This window comes from Canis aureus, chromosome 18 (assembly GCF_053574225.1).
Source record: "Canis aureus isolate CA01 chromosome 18, VMU_Caureus_v.1.0, whole genome shotgun sequence".
NCBI lineage: Eukaryota > Metazoa > Chordata > Mammalia > Carnivora > Canidae > Canis > Canis aureus.
In genome coordinates this window covers 51,117-70,430 of record NC_135628.1, presented here as the reverse complement: position 1 = coordinate 70,430, position 19,314 = coordinate 51,117, and the positions used below count along the sequence as shown (strand labels likewise).

At 38.8% G+C, this 19,314-nt stretch overlaps 1 protein-coding gene across 6 annotated transcripts in view; it reads right to left on the bottom strand.

The window, feature by feature from the left end:
- Positions 1 to 15,782: 15,782 nt before the first annotated feature.
- The window catches only part of IQUB (IQ motif and ubiquitin domain containing), a 50,812-nt gene continuing 47,280 nt past the window's right edge, over positions 15,783 to 19,314 (bottom strand). For all 6 annotated transcript variants that reach the window (XM_077855952.1, XM_077855954.1, XM_077855949.1 and 3 more), the window contains one exon: positions 15,783 to 16,064. In XM_077855952.1, coding sequence (XP_077712078.1) covers positions 15,882 to 16,064 — 183 coding nt within the window. In that variant the 3' untranslated portion in view covers positions 15,783 to 15,881. The remainder of the gene's footprint in view (positions 16,065 to 19,314) is intronic.

Below are 19,314 nucleotides of genomic sequence, written 5' to 3'. Positions count from 1 at the left end.
CAAAAATATATTGTTACTATAAATCAGCTGGGGTTTTTGTTTAGCAGATAAGAATTCTTTATTTTTTCAAAAGCAACTTAAAAATTTTTTTTCAACTCAAGAGTCTTTTCTGCTACTTGCTGTGCATAATACAAATTAAATGGTTTCTTACAATGTGAGGCCAACTCCAGTTGGTTTTATTCATATCAACTTAAACATAGGTAAGGAAAATAGAGCTATAACAATATATAATATTTTTTATTCTAATAACAGATATTTTAAAACCTTTTACATTAAGAGGATATTTGCAAATTACAAAGCCTAAAAAATTTAAGACCATATACGGTTCTTTGTATCAAAGCCAAAGCAGTCTCCTACAAAAGTTTGGGAGAATTCCTGGTTCTACAAATTAGATAAGAGAGAATTGGTGGGTTGTTGTCTTCCTAAGATTGCCTAGCTGCTTCTAATTCAGGAAAGATAAACGCAGGTTAGGAAGACCACTGGACGGTGCCGAACACAAGCATGAGTAAGGAGCCAACAACCCCAGGGGAGGAGAGAACCCAGCAAACAATTTGCAGGTAAAGCCCTTGGGAAAATGGGCTTTTTCTGAGGAAGTGCCATAGCGCGTTCATAACATGTGTGAAGCTCATAGCTGCCAAGTATCACAGTAGTTCACATTTTATAGACCTGGAACATTCACCTCTAGAAAGCAGAATCCTGGGGCTTCTGGGGGGCTCAGTGGTTGAGCGTCTGCCTTAGGCTCAGGGTGTGACCCTGAGGTCCAGGGATCGAGTCCCACATCGGGCGCCCTGCAGGGAGCCTGCCTCTCCCTCTGCCTCTGCCTCTCTCTCTCTCTCTCTCTCATGAATAGATAAATAAAATCTTAATTAAAAAAAAAAAAAAAGAAAAAGGAAGCAGAATTCTGTCTCTTTTGAATAAAAGGAAACCGTAAAAATAAGGGATGCCTCATGGATCAAATTAGCATACACTGGCTGTTGGGCAAATTCCCAGAGAGCCATATCACTATTTTATAGTTAACAAGACTGTAGGCCACAAAAAAAAAAAAAAAAAACAGTCATTAAAGGGCAGGCCTAATTCTGCGTGTCCCCCAACAACGTATTGCATATGAAATCATAAAAGAAAAAATTACACTGTCTTGAAAAACACTTATAGGAAGCAAACTTTAATCCTTCATTTAACAAATATTTAATATTTTCTGTTCCCATATATTTTACAGATACAGCCTAATTTTTAACAGTCCTGAAGCTGAAGTATTGCCAACTTTATAGATGAAGAAGCATAGCAAGATTGCCAATTATTTGTCTATTTATCTACATGGATTCCTCTAGAGCATGGATGGTATTTTACTTAATATTGTGGCCCCAAGGTATAATAACTAGTCCATATTAAACTTGAGAAATATGTGTTGAATATATGAGTAAAGAAGTATGAATGAAGTACAGTTGGTCTGGCCAACAAATAAAATAAGATTAGAACAAATAGAGGCATGGGAGAGAAGGTAGAAAAAACAAAACAAGGGGAATATCCAGCAGGTGAAAATGCATGTCCGTAAGTGCAGATAACAATCTAGAGAGCTATTAGGAAAAAATTATCCAGTCTCCTTCTTTCATTACTGGTTCTTGCACCTGATTCAATTCACAGACCCAATACTAGCATGAAATGTTAAACTCTAGTATATTATGTTATTGCAGAGTCAGAAAAACATAGACTTCTGACCTGTACAAACCTTTTATACTCTGTTCAGTATCAATTTGCTTCTGTAACCCTACACTTATCTTCACACCAGGTCACTTGAATCAGCAATGATTAAACAGTGCTCAGTTCAGTTTTTGATAAGTTCTCAATTTCATTTTTGACACACTACAAATAGATCAGGTCTCTAGAATCTGAGATCACTTTTAGCATGTATTTGCTGAGATCATGATTTAATTCTACATTGTATGTGGGAAAGGAGAAGTTCAAATCCAGTTCAGATTTCACAAACATCTTGCAACAGCTGCCCATAAAATGCTATGGAAAGTAGACACTGTCGTTGTCACCAACTGTTTATATTTGAGGTTCATAATTTAGTATATATTTTCCTTTCCTGATCACATAAATGCATAATATTCATGTAGACTATAGTAAAAGTATATGATTTTTGTTTTTTAAATTTTTCTTACATAAAGTCAATGAACCAACATAAAGTACTTCATTAGCTTCAGACGTAGTTTTCAATAATTCATCAGTTGTGTATAACACTCAGTCTTCTTCACATCACATGCCCTCTAACTGCCCATCACCCAGTTACCCCATCCCGCACCTACCTCCCCTTCAGCGACCCTGTATTTGTTTCCCAGAGTTAAGAGTCTCTCATGTTTGTTTGTTTTTTTTAAGAATTTATTTATTTTTTTAATGAGAGACACAGAAAGAGAGGCAGAGACACAGGCAGAGGGAGAAGCAGGCTTCTCATAGGGAGCCTGATGCGGGACTCGATCCTGGGACCCCAGGACCACACCCTGAGCTGAAGGAAGACACTCAACCACTGAGTCACCCAGGTGTCCCAAGAGTCTCTCCTGGTTTGTCTCCTTCTCTGATTTTTTCCCATTCAGTCCCCCTCCTTCCTTTATGGTCTTCTGTACTATTTCTTATATTCCACAAATTAGTGAAACCATATGATAATTGTCCTTCTCCTATCGACTTACTTCACTCAGCATAATACCCTCCAGTTCCATCCACATCAAAGTAAATGGTGGGTATTCATCTTTTTTGATGGCTGAGTAATATTCCATTGTATCTATAGACCACATCTTCTTTACCCATCATCTGTGGAAGGACATCGTGGCTCCTCCCACAGTTTGGCTACTGTGAACATTGCTGCTGTGAACATTGGGGTGCAGGTGTCCCGGCGTTTCACTACATCTGTATCTTTGGGATAAATATCTAGTAGCGCAATTGCTGGGTCATAGGGTAGCTCTATTTCTAACGTCTTGAGGACCCTCTATACTGTTCTCCACAGTAGTTGCACCAGTTTGCATTCCCACCAACATTGCAAGAGGGTTCCCCCTTCTCCACATCCTCTCTGACATTTGTTGTTTCCTGTGTTGTTAATTTTAGCCATTCTCACTGGTGTGAGGTGGGATCTCACTGTGGTTTTGATTTGTATTTCCCTGATGGCAAGGGATGTGGAGCATTTTTTTCATGTGTCTGTTGGCCATTTGTGTGTCTTTGCAGAAATGTCTGCTCATATCTTCTGCCCATTTCTTTTTTTTTTAAGATTTTATTTATCTATTCATGGGAGACACAGAGAAAGGCAGAGACACAGGCAGAGGGAGAAGCAGCCTCCTCACAGGGATCCTGATGCGAGACTTGATCCCTGAACTGGGATCACGCCCTGAGCCAAAGGCAGACACTCAACCACTGAGCCACCCAGGCATCTCTCTTCTGCCCATTTCTTGACTGGATTATTTGTTTCTTGGTGTTGAGTTTAATAAATTCTTTTTAGATCTTGGATACTAGCCCTTTATCTGATACATCATTTACAAATATCAAGATTTACTTTTCCAATCCATGAGCATGGAATCTTTTTCCACCTTTTTGTATCTTCCTCAGTTTCTTTCAGAAGTGTTCTGTGGTTTTTAGAGTATAGATCCTTTACCTCTTTGGTTAGGTTTATTCCTGGATATCTCATGGTTTTGGATGCAGTTGTAAATGGGATTGACTCCTTAATTTCTCTTTCTTCAGCCTCATTGTCAGTGTATAGAAATGCAGCTGATTTCTGTGCATTGATTTTATATCCTGCCACATTGCTGAATTGTTGTATGAGTTATAGCAATTTTGTGGTGGAATCTTTTGGGTTTTCCATGTACAGTCTCATGTCACCTACAGAGAGTGAGAATTTGACTTCTTCTTTGCCAATTTGAAGGCCTTTTGTTTCTTTTTGTTGTCTGGCTGCTGAGGCTGGGTCATCTAGTACTATGTTGAGCAAAAGTGGTGAGAATGGGCATCCCTGTCGTGTTCCTGACAAATTAGATTTTAAACCAAAGTAAGAGATGAAGAAGGACACTATGTCATACTATCCAACAAGAAGATCTAACAATTATATATATTTATGCTACTAATTTGGGAGCAGCCAATTAATTATATCAACCAATTAATAACCAAAGTAAAGAAACAAATAGATGATAGATTAATACTAGTGGACTCCAACACCCCACTTATAGCAATGGACAGATCATCTAAGCACATCAATAAAGAAACGAAGGCTTTGAATGACACACTGGACCAGATGGACTTTACAGATATATACAGGATAATCCATCCTAAAACAACAGAATACACATGATTCTTGACTGCACATGGAACTTTCTCCAGGATAGATCACACACTGAGTCACAAATCAAGTCTCAATGATACCAAAATATTTGTATTATCCCCTGCATATTTTCAGACCACAATGCTTTAAAACTTAAACTAAATCATAAGAGGAAACTTGGAAGAAACTCAAACACATGGAGGTTAAAGAGTACCCTACTAAAGAATGAATGGGGGATCCCTGGGTGGCGCAGTGGTTTGGCGCCTGCCTTTGCCCCAGGGCGTGATCCTGGAGACTCGGGATCGAATCCCACATCGGGCTCCCGGTGCATGGAGCCTGCTTCTCCCTCTGCCTGTGTCTCTGCCTCTCTCTCTCTGTATCTGTCATAAATAAAAAAAAAAAAAAAAAAAAGAATGAATGGGTCAACAGGAAATTAAAGAATTAAAAAGATTCATGCAAACTAATGAAAATGAAAGCACAACTGTTCAAAATCTTTGGGATACAGCAAAGGTGGTCCTAAGAGGGAAGTACATTTCAATACAAGCCTTGGAAAAAAATCTCAAATACATGAGCTAAACTTACACCTAAAGGCGCTGGAAAAAGAAGAGCAAATAAAGCCTAAACCAAGCAGAAAAGAAATAATAGAACAGAAATCAATGAAATAGAAACCACAAGAACAGCAGAATAGATCAATGAAACTAGGAGTTGGTTCTTTGAAAGAGTTAGTAAGATAGATAAACCCCTAGTCAGAAGACTTAGCCAAAAGAAAAAAAAAAAAAACCAAAGTAATAAAATCATGAATAAAAGAGAAAAAATAATGACCAACACCAAGAAAATACAAATGATTTTAAGAACATATTATGAGCAACTATGCCAATAAGTTAGGCAATCTGGAAGAAATAGATGCATTTCTGGAAACTTATAAACTACCAAAACTGAAACAGGAAGAAATAGAAAACCTGAACAGACCAATAACTAGCAAGGAAATTGAAGCAGTAATCAAAACTCTCCCAAGAAACCAGAGTCCATGGCCAGATGTCTTCCCAGGGGAATTATACCAAACATTTAAAGAATAAATAACACCTATTCTACTGTTTCAAAAAATAGGAATGGAAGGAAAACTTTCAAACTCATTCTATGAGGCCAACGTTACCTTGATCCCCAAACCAGACAAAGTCTCCATCAAAAAGGAGAATTACAGACCAATATCTCTGATGAACATGAATGCCAAAATACTCACCAAGACACTAGCCAATAGGACCCAACAGTGTGTTAAGAGGATTATTCACCACGACCAAGTGGGATTTTTTTCCTGGGATACAGGGGTGGTTCAACATTCACAAATCAATCAATGTGATCACATCAATAAAAGACAAGAACCATATGATCCTCTCAACTGATGCAGAATAAGCATTTGACAAAACACAGCCTCCATTCCTGATTAAAACTTTCCACAGTGTAGGGATGGAGGGAACATTCCTCAATATCATAAAAGCCATCTATGAAAAGACCACAGCCAGTAACACTCTTAATGGGATATTTTTTTAAATTGACTTTTACTTATTTCATGTGTATTAGATGTGTAATATAAGAAATGTTTTTTAAAATCTGCAGTGCATTAAATTTACGTTTGTAAAAGGATTATAAGAAGTCTTTCCAAGCCAAGAGCATCCAGGGGCTTCTGGTACAGCATGTGAAGGCTTAGAAGTCCCCACTCTGCCCTAACAAATAAAAAGCTGAGCTAATTGAAAAATCAACAATACTTCTTAGATCTATAATAGAAGTAAGGTCACAGGACAAACCCCTGCCCCCAACACTGGAGAGAATGACAGGCAAATAGAGAAGCACAACCTACTGGAACAGTATTCCTAATTGATCTAACATAACATTTTGTTCAAAATAATAGCAACAATACATTCGTGTGTGTTTGTATATATCATATATATGCTTATATATGTGAGTGGAATGAATGACAACAATGATACAAGGGATGGAAGGGAGGAATTAGGACTATTTTGTTATCACTGGGGACTTCAACATACCTCTGTCGGAAATGTACAGATCCCAGCAGCCAGAAAGTCAGTAAGGACACAGTTGAGCTCAACGCTACCACCAATTAGCTGCATATAATGGACATCTACAGACTACATCATCCTACAGGATATACCTTCTTCTCAAGCAAAGAGCATCCAGTATATTACTCTTTTGGCTAAACCTTTTCAGTTCTCCCTCTGGAAGTCTCACCTCTAAATATATATTACTGTTCTATAAAATTTTGTGCGTGAGTTTTGAGAGTGCAGAATGATGTCTTAAAATGCCCATTGGCCTCTAACAAGGCACATTGCATACTATCTAGAATATCATTGGAATTGCTAGGGTATTTTGTGAGATTTTTTTTTAAGATTTTATTTATTTATTCATGAGAGACACAGAGAGAGAGAGAGAGGCAGAACACAGGCAGAGGGAGAATTAGGCTCCATGCAGGGCCTGTTGTGGGACTCGATCCTGGGACTCCAGGATCACACCCTGGTCCAAAGGCAGGTGCTCAACCGCTGAGCCACCCAGGCGTCCCTCTTTTGTGAGATCTGATGATAATAAAATAAACTTAAAACAGAAGTCAAAATGTTCTTTCTCAACCAGGTATTGGTAACTCTCAACTTGTAAAAGATAGAAATTATGACCTGTTCACTTAGACACACTTACTGGACAATTTGTGCTCTCTAAAGAATTGCATGATGAGTCTCAAATTCTAATTTAATGGTGACATTACTGTTTTCCCTGGAGGAATTTCTTCTTTATGCATTAAGACCTACAAATCTATCGAGTCCAAGGTCGAAGGGAAGAAAAGTAATAAGTTTATGTAGATTATGTGGCATAATAATGAAAGGGGCCACATTCAGCTTTATCCTTTTATTCCCAGGTCTATGTATGTATTTTTAGGATAGGAGACAGCAACACCCGCTAGTCAGCTCTGCCCATTTTTCTCCAGTCTATGCATTCTGCCTGTGAAGGAGACAACACATACTGACCAATGATCTAAGGCGTATACCATAACCTGTAAGACAGCACTCCAATACTCCAATACTCAGGGTCCTGTCACTCAGATGATGCCATAACTGACCTATCAGTGGGTCATTCTAGAATTATAACAAGCCAGACATTTCTAGGTAGTAAAGACATGGTAAGACCAGTGAACTCTGTGAACATGAACACAAGGCTTCACTTCCTCCTCTGTGAAGTGAGTTCTTGGTTGAAGGTAATGTAAAACATGACACCACGGTGATAAGTAGGTCCATGAATGATTGTGTGGACAGAAATATTCTAAGCAGGGAAGACAAATCCATATGCATTTTAAATATCTATATTCATGAGAATGCCCTCTCCCTGATAACAACAACAACAAAAAAATCAAATACACTCAACTATCCATCAGATCGCCAGTTGATTTCCCTGGGGGAGTATTATCAGTTTGTGGCTAATTAGTGTCCTCTGTTGTTGGTAAATTAGACACCCGGCTATGATGATAGCCAAAAGAGCCTTGGTGAAGCTCTGTTGTTAAACCCATAGATAAGTTCCATCCATACTATTTTTTTAAATTTTTATTTATTTATTTATTTATGATAGTCACAGAGAGAGAGAGAGAGAGGCAGAGACACAGGCAGAGGGAGAAGCAGGCTCCATGCACCGGGAGCCCGATGTGGGACTCGTTCCCGGGTCTCCAGGATCGCGCCCTGGGCCAAAGGCAGGCGCTAAACTGCTGCGCCACCCAGGGATCCCCTCCATCTGTACTATTGAGGTTAGTTTGTAAATGAATCCATTGAGCAAACACCAAAAATCTAATAAAAGAAGTTTATTGAGATACACAGGAGAATAACCTTGAACACTTGATTTTTGACAGAATCCTCTGCAGTGGATGCCATCTGGAATGCTCTAAATAGGATAGGCTTACCCACACACATCTCCCCCAAAGTCCTTATCACCGATTTTTAAATATTATTCTAAGTCTCCTTCCAGTAGATTAACCTTAGGCAGTGCCCATGGATCTCCATAGATCCATACCAACAGCTATGTCCCATTGCATGAAAAGTGGATAATGAGATGCACCACGTGAAATTCTTCCCTCTGAGAGAATTCCTTATCAGTGTCTTCCTTGGCCTTCCAAGTGGAGCTGTAACACAGTGGAAGCATATGGACAGGCCTTTCCCTAAACCAGACCATCAACTGAAATTGACACTATGGTGTATGGATCCTTCTGTAAACCAGATCTTTTCTTTTCTTCAAGTGACCTTGGGGAACTCTCCATGAGTCCATAGTTGTTTGTGGAGGGGTAAGTGGGAAAGCAATAGGATCCTATACGATGGGAGTCTGAAGTATCTACTTCATGTGGTTTACTTGTAACTTCCAAACCTGGGAGGCTATTCTTGGATGTACAATTTCTACTTTACAATGGAATGATGCTGGGTACATTCAACTTTATGACTTGTTGTTTTAAGCCACCCAGTTTGTTGTAATTTGTTATAGGAGCCCTAGGAAGTGAATACAGCTATCTATTTCATTCCCGTGGATCTGATTATCATTTAATCGTTGTTCTAAATCCTTGCAGGGTCAAATCACTTGGCTCCTAGGGATTTTTATTATAACTCTGCTCTCTTTTTCTCTAATGGTTAAACTTCACCCCTTGGCTCTTAGCATTCGGGATCACATTATTTCTATCAAATCGGGTTATCAAATTCCATTACAGCATGCCCTCTGTCATCTCCAGCCTGTAGGGAACCACCACCAAGAACTTTTCAAGGATGCTGATAATCCAGTCATGATTGCATTTCTTAATGCCTTGGTGAAGATCCTCTTGTGGAACACTGCCACCTCCAAGAGGTATCTGAGAAAGTCATATATAATATCCCTTCCACCTCAATCCATTTTCCTGAGTAATGTTTTCTAGGGAAGTTCTTGGATTTTGAGCTCATTGATAAACGTCACTTTTGAGTCCAGGCTTCAGTTAACATATCTAGCAATTCACGGGGCCTCAAACTAACAGATTAAATCTGAATTCTAGGCAAGCACATGAATTTGGCTTGATACAATCTTTTGTTTTGTCCTTTTTGGCCTAATAGTCTTAGAATACATGTCCCCCTGACTCTTGATAAAAATTGACAACTCTTTCAGTATATAGGCCAACTCCTACCAGACCCTACCTTGCTGTTCTTCCCCACCACATCCTCACCTTAGCATAAGATTTAGCCTGGGTGCACACTTAACTGACAGTATCAGTTAAGCCTTACACGCTCCAGACTTAATCCTCAGCCACATCTGCCATGTAAACACAGGAGAAAAGTAATTTCTATAGGGTTGTCATAAAGGTTTTCTGAATTTCTTTTTTTTAAAAGATTTTATTTATTTATTCATGAGACACACATGAGAGGCATGTGAGAGAGGCAGAGAGAGAAGCAGGCTCCCTGCAGGGAGCCCAATGCAGGACTTGATCCCAGGACCCTGGGGTCACGCCCTGAGCCGAAGGCAGACGCCCAACCACTGAGCCACCCAGGCATCCCAGGTTTTCTGAATTTCTGTCTGGGCCTCCTGTTGGACCTTCAAGGCTTTCAATTTATCCTTTTCCTTAGGAACCCTTCCTGATGTAACAAATAACATCCTATGACACAATCTGTGTCATCAAAGTGACTAACTGGCTCAGCCATTTGATCTCACTATGCTTATCCTCCACATATACCTCGTTCTATGCCACCACTTGTGATATTTTGAGCAATCAGGATGCTACCACATACTGCATATTACCAGTGTCCTAATTCCCCCTGGCAAGGAGGTTATCCATATGTTCTTCAAATATGTGAGCAACCCAAGCCTAGTATCCATTTTAAAGTCTGTTTGCTCGGATCATTCCTGGTACCAATTACTGTTTTTGTCAGGGTCCATCAGGCACACTCAAAGTGGTTAATTTGAGAAGTATTTAGAAAAGGGTTGTTTACAAAGCAAAGGGCACTGTTTAAGGAAATCAAAATGAAAAAATGAAGCACCTTGAACCTGGCTATAAAAGAAAGCAATTCACCCATAAGCTGAAGGAGACAAGAGAAGGAATGACCTCAGAATTCAAAGAGAGCTACAGAGTAGAAGGCCTGACCATACAACCAGACATACGGTCTTAGGCAGATACATGCAGTCACTGACAATAATAGATCAAAAACATCTACGTGAAGCAGAAAGCATATCATTTATTCCCCTGGAGAAGGCAGGGGAATAAACACCCAACCTCGGTCTTTCAGACCTCAATGGCCTGCTGATGCTTCCCAATGACCGAATGCAACTGGAGGACGTTATTCATTGATGCTCTGCCTAAAGAGCAGACTCTCAGGGCGCAAAGCAGAGAAGGGTGGAAGGCAGATCTGAAGAAGCAAATGAAGACTATCTAGCAAAAGCCATTTTTTAATCTTTTAATATAGCTTAAAATTTTATTTGCTAATATTTTGTTTAGGATTTTTGCATCTATAATCATTGTGAAGTCGGCCTCTTTCTCAAACTGTCCTTGTCAAATTTTGATGTCAAGGATGTCTTGACTTCAAGAATTGGGGAGTACTCACTCTTTTTCTATTCCTTAGAAGACTATCTATAGAACTAGAAATCTTTGTACTTTCAATGCTCAATTGTGACACAAGACAATTGTACTAGCATTATCCACTGGGCAAAGCATGTCACATAATCCTGCCTCATTCAAGAGGGTGAAGAATTGCAATCAGTCACCCAGTGCTCCTGGAAGGAGAAAAGAAACATTTTCTACCTCTTGAGTCACTTCTCTTTTTCTCATTTTTAAAGTTATCTAGGTCAACAACTATGAAGGGTCCAAGATGCTACCCAATTACAAGTTAACAAATTTGCCTGTCAGAATTTCATAGAGGACAGAGGAAGACATGAGACTCCTGGGTCAGAGATGAAGCACAATTTATTGTTCACAGAAAGAGCAGCAGGCAAAATATCAGTATTTTGCCCTAATTCCCCCGGGGTGATACAAAGTCTGGATGACACATACACATGCAGTGAGATCCTTTGCAGGGTGGAAATCCTGGGCTTAGAGACTCTGAATTATTTATAGTGAACACTAAATACCATCCCTATCTTCCAAGACTGCTTGCTATACAAAAAACCTTCAAAATAAGTCTGAAAAAAAGAACTACCATTTCTGCTCAAAAGACATGTAGAAGTTCAAGAAACCTAAGGAGAACCGTTTTTCAAGTGACTTTTTTAAACTTATTTTTGTATCTAACAGAGATGACTTATTCATTTATATTGTGAATAATAATTTATCAATATAAAGTAACTCCCTTGAAATTAATATCACCAACACTTTTTGTTATCTGCTTATATTTGACTATTACAATTTTATAAATTATCATACTTTTAACACTCTATAGGTCATTTCATTTGGGGTATATATCTGGTACACAGCATTTAGTTCACTCTTGATACAACATGAAAATAACTATCCTTTGCTAGAGAACTATCTGAATTGATGCACTGTGATATTTTTAACCTGGTTTTTCTCTTACATGTGCTTCTTCCTTCTGCTAACCTTAGAAAACAAAAACCCAAACCCTTTATCTCACAATAGTTCTCATTTGTTGTTGTTCCCCTTTTCTCTCTGAAATGCATTTATAATTCCATCTTCATTCTACTAGCAGTTGCCTCTAAATTTTTAAACTATATATTTAGATACCCATTTTCCTGCCTACCTGTTGTCCCTTCTTCCATTAAAAAGACTTGGAATACTTCTATCCCTCTGAACCTTCCTATAGTAGACATTTTATTGGAATAGCTAGGGTATTATTTTTGTAGATTGATTTTTTTTTTTGCAGTGTAGATTTTCATTTGAGGAATTATTTTTTTTCATTACATTGTTTCATAACCGTACAAATGATCATTTGCAAAGGATCTTGAGGCTGTAGTGCTGTTATTTCTCCTATATTAACCCCTTACCTATTTCCACAGTTTTAAGATTGGCTGGAGGACAGAATGGGTACACAGAAATTCATGATATGCTTTCTGCTTAATAACGTCTTTATGATGTTGTCACAAATATTTGCCTCACAGTAAAATTCTTAGGTCATTTTTTTACCCGCAAAATTCAAAATCCTTCAATAGAAATGTTCCTCCCTTCTGACATTTAGTGTTGGGGAAGATAAATCTATGATGTTGCTATTGATTTTATTTCTTATGGCTAACTTTTCCTCTCCAACTTGAATGCTTATAGAATTTGTCCAATATTCTTGAGTATTGAACAGACTAATTTCTGTAACTACATTTAACCAGAAATAGCATGAAATTGTGTCTATGTGTGTCTCTGTATCAATTTCCCAGCACTTGGTAGATTCTTTACACAACTGTTATATATCTTTCTAGCTTAGGAAAACTGGCTTTAAATCTCTCTTTAACAATCGTTTCTCCTTTTCTACTCCATTCCAGGCTCATGTTATTTCTAGTGTAGACAGATTAAAATTATTAAACATCATTTTTGGTCACCTACTTCATTAATTTGTCCTTTTCCTCTAAGTTCCAGGGAGCAATACTGGGCTAATCCATCAAATCTCTGTATTAGGATCATCTTTAAAGCCCCAAATCCTCTGTTTGTTGCTATCTATGTGTTGCTTTTGGTAGTTTAGCAATTGTTTATCTTGTATAATAGCAATTTTTCCCAGTATTATTTTTTTCCAAAGGATGAAAAGTGCTATCAAATATCCTTAACATGAATCAAGAAATTTGATAATTGACTATTTGTTCTCATTCCTCAGAAGGGTCCTTTTTTATTTCTGAACCTCTATCATCTATCAACTATTTATCAGCTTATTTTTATAATTTGAAGATATAAAATTTTGTCCTATTATATATATTGCTTAGGTGTCTATCTGTATAATACAGTCCTCATAAAGATGAAAGAAGGAAACACGTTTTTGTTTTTAAAGATTTTACTTATCTATTCATGAGAGACACACAGAGAGACAGAGACACAGGCAGAGGGAGAAGCAGGCTCCCTCCTTGCAGGGAGCCCAACGTGGGACTCGATCTCGGGTCTCCAGGATCACGCCCTGGGCTGCAGGCGACACTAAACTGCTGAGCCACAGGGCCTGCCCTGGAAACACTTTCTATAGCTTCATTTGTTAGTGGGCCAAGGGAAGTATGGTCATCAGGTTATAAACTCGAGGAACGAGGATACTACAGAGGCAGGAGAACCAACTGCTAAACAAGCTGTTGCTCACCAGTATGCTAGAGTTAGGACTTTAGTGAGTAGCAACCTGACTTTTCCCCCACTGATGTCCCTGTAGCCAGATACATCTTCTAGCCCCTTCTGCTGTGGATTTTTAGATAGTTGTGTAAAATGAGAACTGTAGTTCCAGAAGGACTGAAAGGCATTTCCCAGAATATGGGGGAAAGTCTGTGTGCTGTTGAGCTGTTTGCCCCTTAGTGGTTATTCTCCTAGTCTTGAAGGTACCTTTCCATACGTGAATTCAGTTGCTCTAGCTGGTCCACCCCCCTCAGCTGCATTCCACAATCTTCCATACTAGGAGCAAATGCTATCTAGTCAGTTGCTTCATCCCTAGGGTACATAGAGGAATTCTCACAGACCATTATTTGTCCCTATCTGAATATTTCTACCTTGAAGCTTGCCTCCCCAGCTCTTCCTTCTCCAAGGACATTCTCCTAAAGTGTTTTGTGAAAATCACTTACATTCCAGGGCAAACCCACTGTTGTCTGTGTTAAATTGTTACCTGTTTATTAGTGATTGGAATGCTCCCCAATGTAACCCTATTGGTAAGTTACTATTTATTAGGGTGCCAGAAGGTCTAAATTGTCTATGAAAACCTGAAAATAACAGCACCATACCACTTCCCTCCTTTATGTTTATTTCCTTAAAAATAACCACCAAGTGCCATGCTTTTGCTAAATAAAAAATAATTGTAGATATCCTAGAAAATATGTTGTTGAAATACTGGCAAATATTGATATAGAACCAATATTAGTACTGAGATTGAATTCCTTGAACCCGAAACTGAAGAGAACAGCTCATTAATTACTGATTGGAATTAGGAGAAAAATTACCTCACCTCCCTCTCTCTCTCTCTCGCTCTCTCTCTCAAATTATGTTGCGTGGGTGAGAAATACTACCTCTTGAGTTATAGAGCTTCACTTTAAATTCTTTCTTTCTAGCAAAATATCTTCTATTTAGCCATCCAGATCCACTATCACCACTGTCTACTCCACTTTTTGCCCTGAAACTGCATGAATTATGAAAACAGAATTCTATTTCTCCTACTTTCCTTCTGGGTTCTATCAATGGAAAATGCAAGCAGGAGACTGGAGGAAGGGAGAAGTGTAAAATTAGAGTATTTATTTCTCCAGTTCATGAGACCACCTAGGGTTGACTATCCCTTGACAGTTGGTTTCTGATCCTCAGTTATCTCCCTTACACTGAGCATTCTCAGACCTCTCCCACCCAGGTTTATTTGAGACTAGGGGTAGAAACAGCTTATCTCATATTGGCCCTGCGTTGCTGTATTATTCCTTTAGTTTCCCTAAACACTGTCCTCACTTTATAGTAAGTCCTTTTGTAAATATACTGTTCTTGAATTTTCCTAATTTGAGTGTGCCATCAATTCCCTGTTCAGATGGACTCACACACTGTGCTCATCACTGTAGGTCTCTGACATGCATGTGGTCAAGGTTATTCCTTCAGCTTATTGGGGAAAGGGACTGTTACAGTGATGCCTAACCAAGTTTATCCTTCCTACAGAATGTCATCATTGCCCCACTGAGAGTTTTTCCTCCTAGAAGATAGAAGATAATTCTACTGTTTACCCTGTTTTCCAGCATAGAATGCATTTGTTTGTTTGTTTATAAATAACCCTAGTTGTTTTACCAGGATTTTAGGAAGGATTGAAGGTAAAAGTAGAAAATAAAAAGTGAGGATTCAAATTGCTATATTAAAACATAGCATCTTAAAAAAAAAAAAACATAGCATCTTTTATCCTACCTGTATAGATTTTTAAAAAAGAAAATTTTATGTTTCCTCTCATCCACATACGGACTATTCTTCTATAACTACCTTTAACCTAAAATAAATTACTTGAGCCAAAAGCTAAACCAGCTTTTGTTTGCTGGGTTTTGTTTGCTTTTATAAAAAAGAAAATTTTATGTTTCCTCTCATCCACATACTGACTATTCTTCTATAACTACCTTTAACCTAAAATAAATTACTTGAGCCGAAAGCTAAACCAGCTTTTGTTTGCTGGTTTTATAGGGCACTTGAAATTTTTAAAAATTTTAATGTGAAAATATGGAAAATAAAATATTCTCTTTACCTTAAAATATAATTCAGGAACAAAACGGTATTTCAATTTTCACTAATTATCTAACAATAAAGCATTACATATGGATGCTTTGTCTTCATACCACTTATGATACCATGAGAAACAAAAAACAATTAAAATCAATTAAAAGATAAAATTCTATTTCCATAATGTATAGCCTCTGTATTCCTCTGTTAGCAGTGGATAAAAATGCTGATCATCAAATACTCCCGGATCTTCTAGGGACTGGGCCTCTGGGCCACTATCATCTTAGGAGTTGTTTCTGAGTGATATTTTTTTCTGATCTCATCTATTTCACCATCATCAAGTATAAATGAAGCCAGCACTGGAATGTGAGAAAAGTAGTTCTTAGCCAGGATATGTTTGTGTTTGATCTTGTGAATAAACAAGGGTTCATATCCCTGAAAAGAAAAGAAAAATCAAATTCTATTAAATGTCATAGATCTACTTTAGCAGGTTAACACACACACACACACACACACACACACACACACACACACACTTTCTTATCCCAGAAAGCCTTTGCTTACCCATTCTTTCAGCCCAGAGAACACTGCTGCTACTCTACCATCTTTCAGGGCTCTGCTCCTAGGATACTACAAACCGGAGGCCTTTCCTGACTTTCTTTATGACCTCTGAATCCAAATTAATTCCTCCTTCCTTACTTACTTGCAAGTACTTTTATGTATTTTAATTGTAATATTTAGTTCGTTCAGCCTACAATTTCACTATCTGCTTGAAAGTGTCTCCATTATAAGGAATACTCCTTTGAAGGTTCAAACTGAGCCTTTTTCTATTATTATTATTCATGAGAGACACAGAGAGAAAGAGAGAGGCAGAGACACAGGCAGAGGGAGCAGCAGGCTCCATGCAGGGAGCGACGTGGGACTCCATCCCAGGACCCCGGGGTCACACCCTGGGCTGAAGGCGGTGCTCAACCACTGAGCCACCCCCCTGCCCCCCCCGCGCCCCACCCCCGCTACCCTCAAACTGAGTCTTTTTCATGTAAGCATCTGTCAACACCATCAAAAACCAAAATTTTAAAAAAATTTTTTTTTAATTTTTATTTATTTATGATAGTCACACAGAGAGAGAGAGAGAGAGAGGCAGAGACACAGGCAGAGGGAGAAGCAGGCTCCATGCACCGGGAGCCCGACGTGGGATTCGATCCTGGATCTCCAGGATCGCGCCCTGGGCCAAAGGCAGGCGCTAAACCGCTGCGCCACCCAGGGATCCCCAAAAACCAAAATTTTTGAATGAATGATCTTGTCACCTTGGTTCCCTCTTTAAATCTACTTTAACACTGATACAATTACCAACTTTTGACTGAGTTATTTTTTCTATAATGAGTACTATCTCCAAGGTCCAAAACAAAGATCATGACGGCATTCTGACTGTATAAACCTTCCTTTGCTCCTCCTCCTACCACCCTAGATTCCCACTTCAGGAGTTCATTCTAGTCTTCTAAATAGAAAATAACCTTTCTGCCTTTATCAAGACTCTGTACCTTTCCATTTTTATTCTTTATTTTTAAAGATTTTATTTATTTATTCAGGAGAGACACAGAGAGAGAGAGAGGCAGAGACCCAGGCAGAGGGAGAAGCAGGCTCCGTGCAGGGATCCCGACCTGGGACTTGATCCAGGACCCCGGGGTCACACCCTGGGCTGAAGGCAGATGCTCAACCACTGGACCACCCAGGTGTCCCTCCAATTCTATTCTTAATGTTTAGGCTTCTTGTCCCTACACAGCTAGAACAGTACTTGATCTTTTTCTGTTATGTAGCATTGCCACGGTATAAGACCACGCGTTTTCTAATGAGAGTGGCGGACTGCTGGCTGCCAGCCCAATACTCATTCTCTCTACCATTGGTATGTAGAGGCCTGATTTTGCACAAGGGCCTGATTTTGTATTTTGTGATGTGCTCAGCTTTCCCAGCCTTTATTCTAGCTAGGGGTAGCATGTGACAAGTTTCAGGCCATTATACACACATGCATATATAACAGAAGGCATTGGACAAAGCTTACAAGGGATCCCTGGGTGGCGCAGCAGTTTAGCACCTGCCTTTGGCCCAGGGCGCGATCCTGGAGACCCGGGATCGAATCCCACATCGGGTTCCTGGTGCATGGAGCCTGCTTCTCCCTCTGCCTGTGTCTCTGCCTCTCTCTCTCTCTCTCTCTCTCTCTCTGTGACTATCATAAATAAATAAAAATTAAAAAAAAATGTTTGGACAAAGCTTACAAGAAAGCTTTTTAAGAGAATATAGGAGTTGATGCAGCTATTTTATCTCTAAGAGTCCACAAGCATGAGAATGAAAGTCAAAAGTTAAATACAGATGAAGAAAAAGTCGGAGGGCCTGGGTTTCTGGGAGCACTGTGGAACTACCATCCAGACCCCAGACTGCCACCATCTGGACTTCCTGCTTGATATGGAAACTATCTTCACGTTTGATTAAGTCATTATAAGTTGTTTAGTCTGTTATTTGCAACCAAACTTGAATACAACTGAAACTGAAGAATTGTGTCCATTACACGTCCTTGTTTTTCTCCAAGCACTTAGCACAGTATGTGGCACATTAAAAAAAAAAAAAAAATTCTGGTTGAATTAATAAATACCATCTATTTCCTTTATTAATCTTAATTGACCCTTCTTTTCAACCAAATCACAAACATGACTCGTACCTCCTCCTAAAATTAGTTTTCTAAAGGGAAGGCACCCCTCACTAAAGATCCCTCCACAGTGTCAAAACAAAGGTAAACAAGAGAAAAGGAGAAAAGGAGCCAAAGCAAACGATACTCTGGCAGAGAGTATTAGGTAGGAGTATCCAGGCTTATCTTAAGTTTCCTTTCTACAGACATATTTACTAAGTCAAAATACTCATCCTTTGCACTATCTATGTCCTACCACTCCTTAGGCCTCATTTCACTTAAAAAAAAAAAAAAAAGACATATTTCTACGTATTTCTGTTATGCAACAGTAAATTCTACATGTACAGAACTTTATAGGTTTTCAAAGCACCTTTATAGAATAGCAAACTAATCATTAAAGGTAAGACAAGCACATTATGGTACATACGGCAAAGGAACAATGCTCAACTTTTAAAGAATAATATGGAAAGATATCCAATACGTATTATCCCCTTTTCCTATTATCCTCTTTTTACAGATGAGAAAATCAGAGCACTGAGACACTTGCGAATTTGCTCAACTTATCCCAGCTCATAAGTGACAGAGCCAGAATTAAACCAGGGCTGCTCCGATCCTCTGTATTGATTCCATGATTTTAGCTAACCGTTATACAAATTTATGAAGCCAAGAAGGCAGGTCTTAACGTCCTGTAGATGGTTAGTGACAGAGATGGGGACATACTGGGTCGGGTCTTTACTTTAAATCCACTGTTTTCCTACTGTGACCAGTATGCACACCACGGGAAACTGCTCTGCCTCATTTACAGTTCAGAGAACAGCAGTCTTTTCCCATGCTTTTCCTATAACTTGTGTCATGATTGCAGGGAGCCAAGATTATTTTAAAATTTGAATATTTTTTTACTTACTGAGAAAGCAAATATTTCTGTGCATTAAGGAAACTCTAGAAATGTTTTAACTTGTGGCAAGACATAACCTATTCTTTAACGAGGCTGAATATTGATACTTA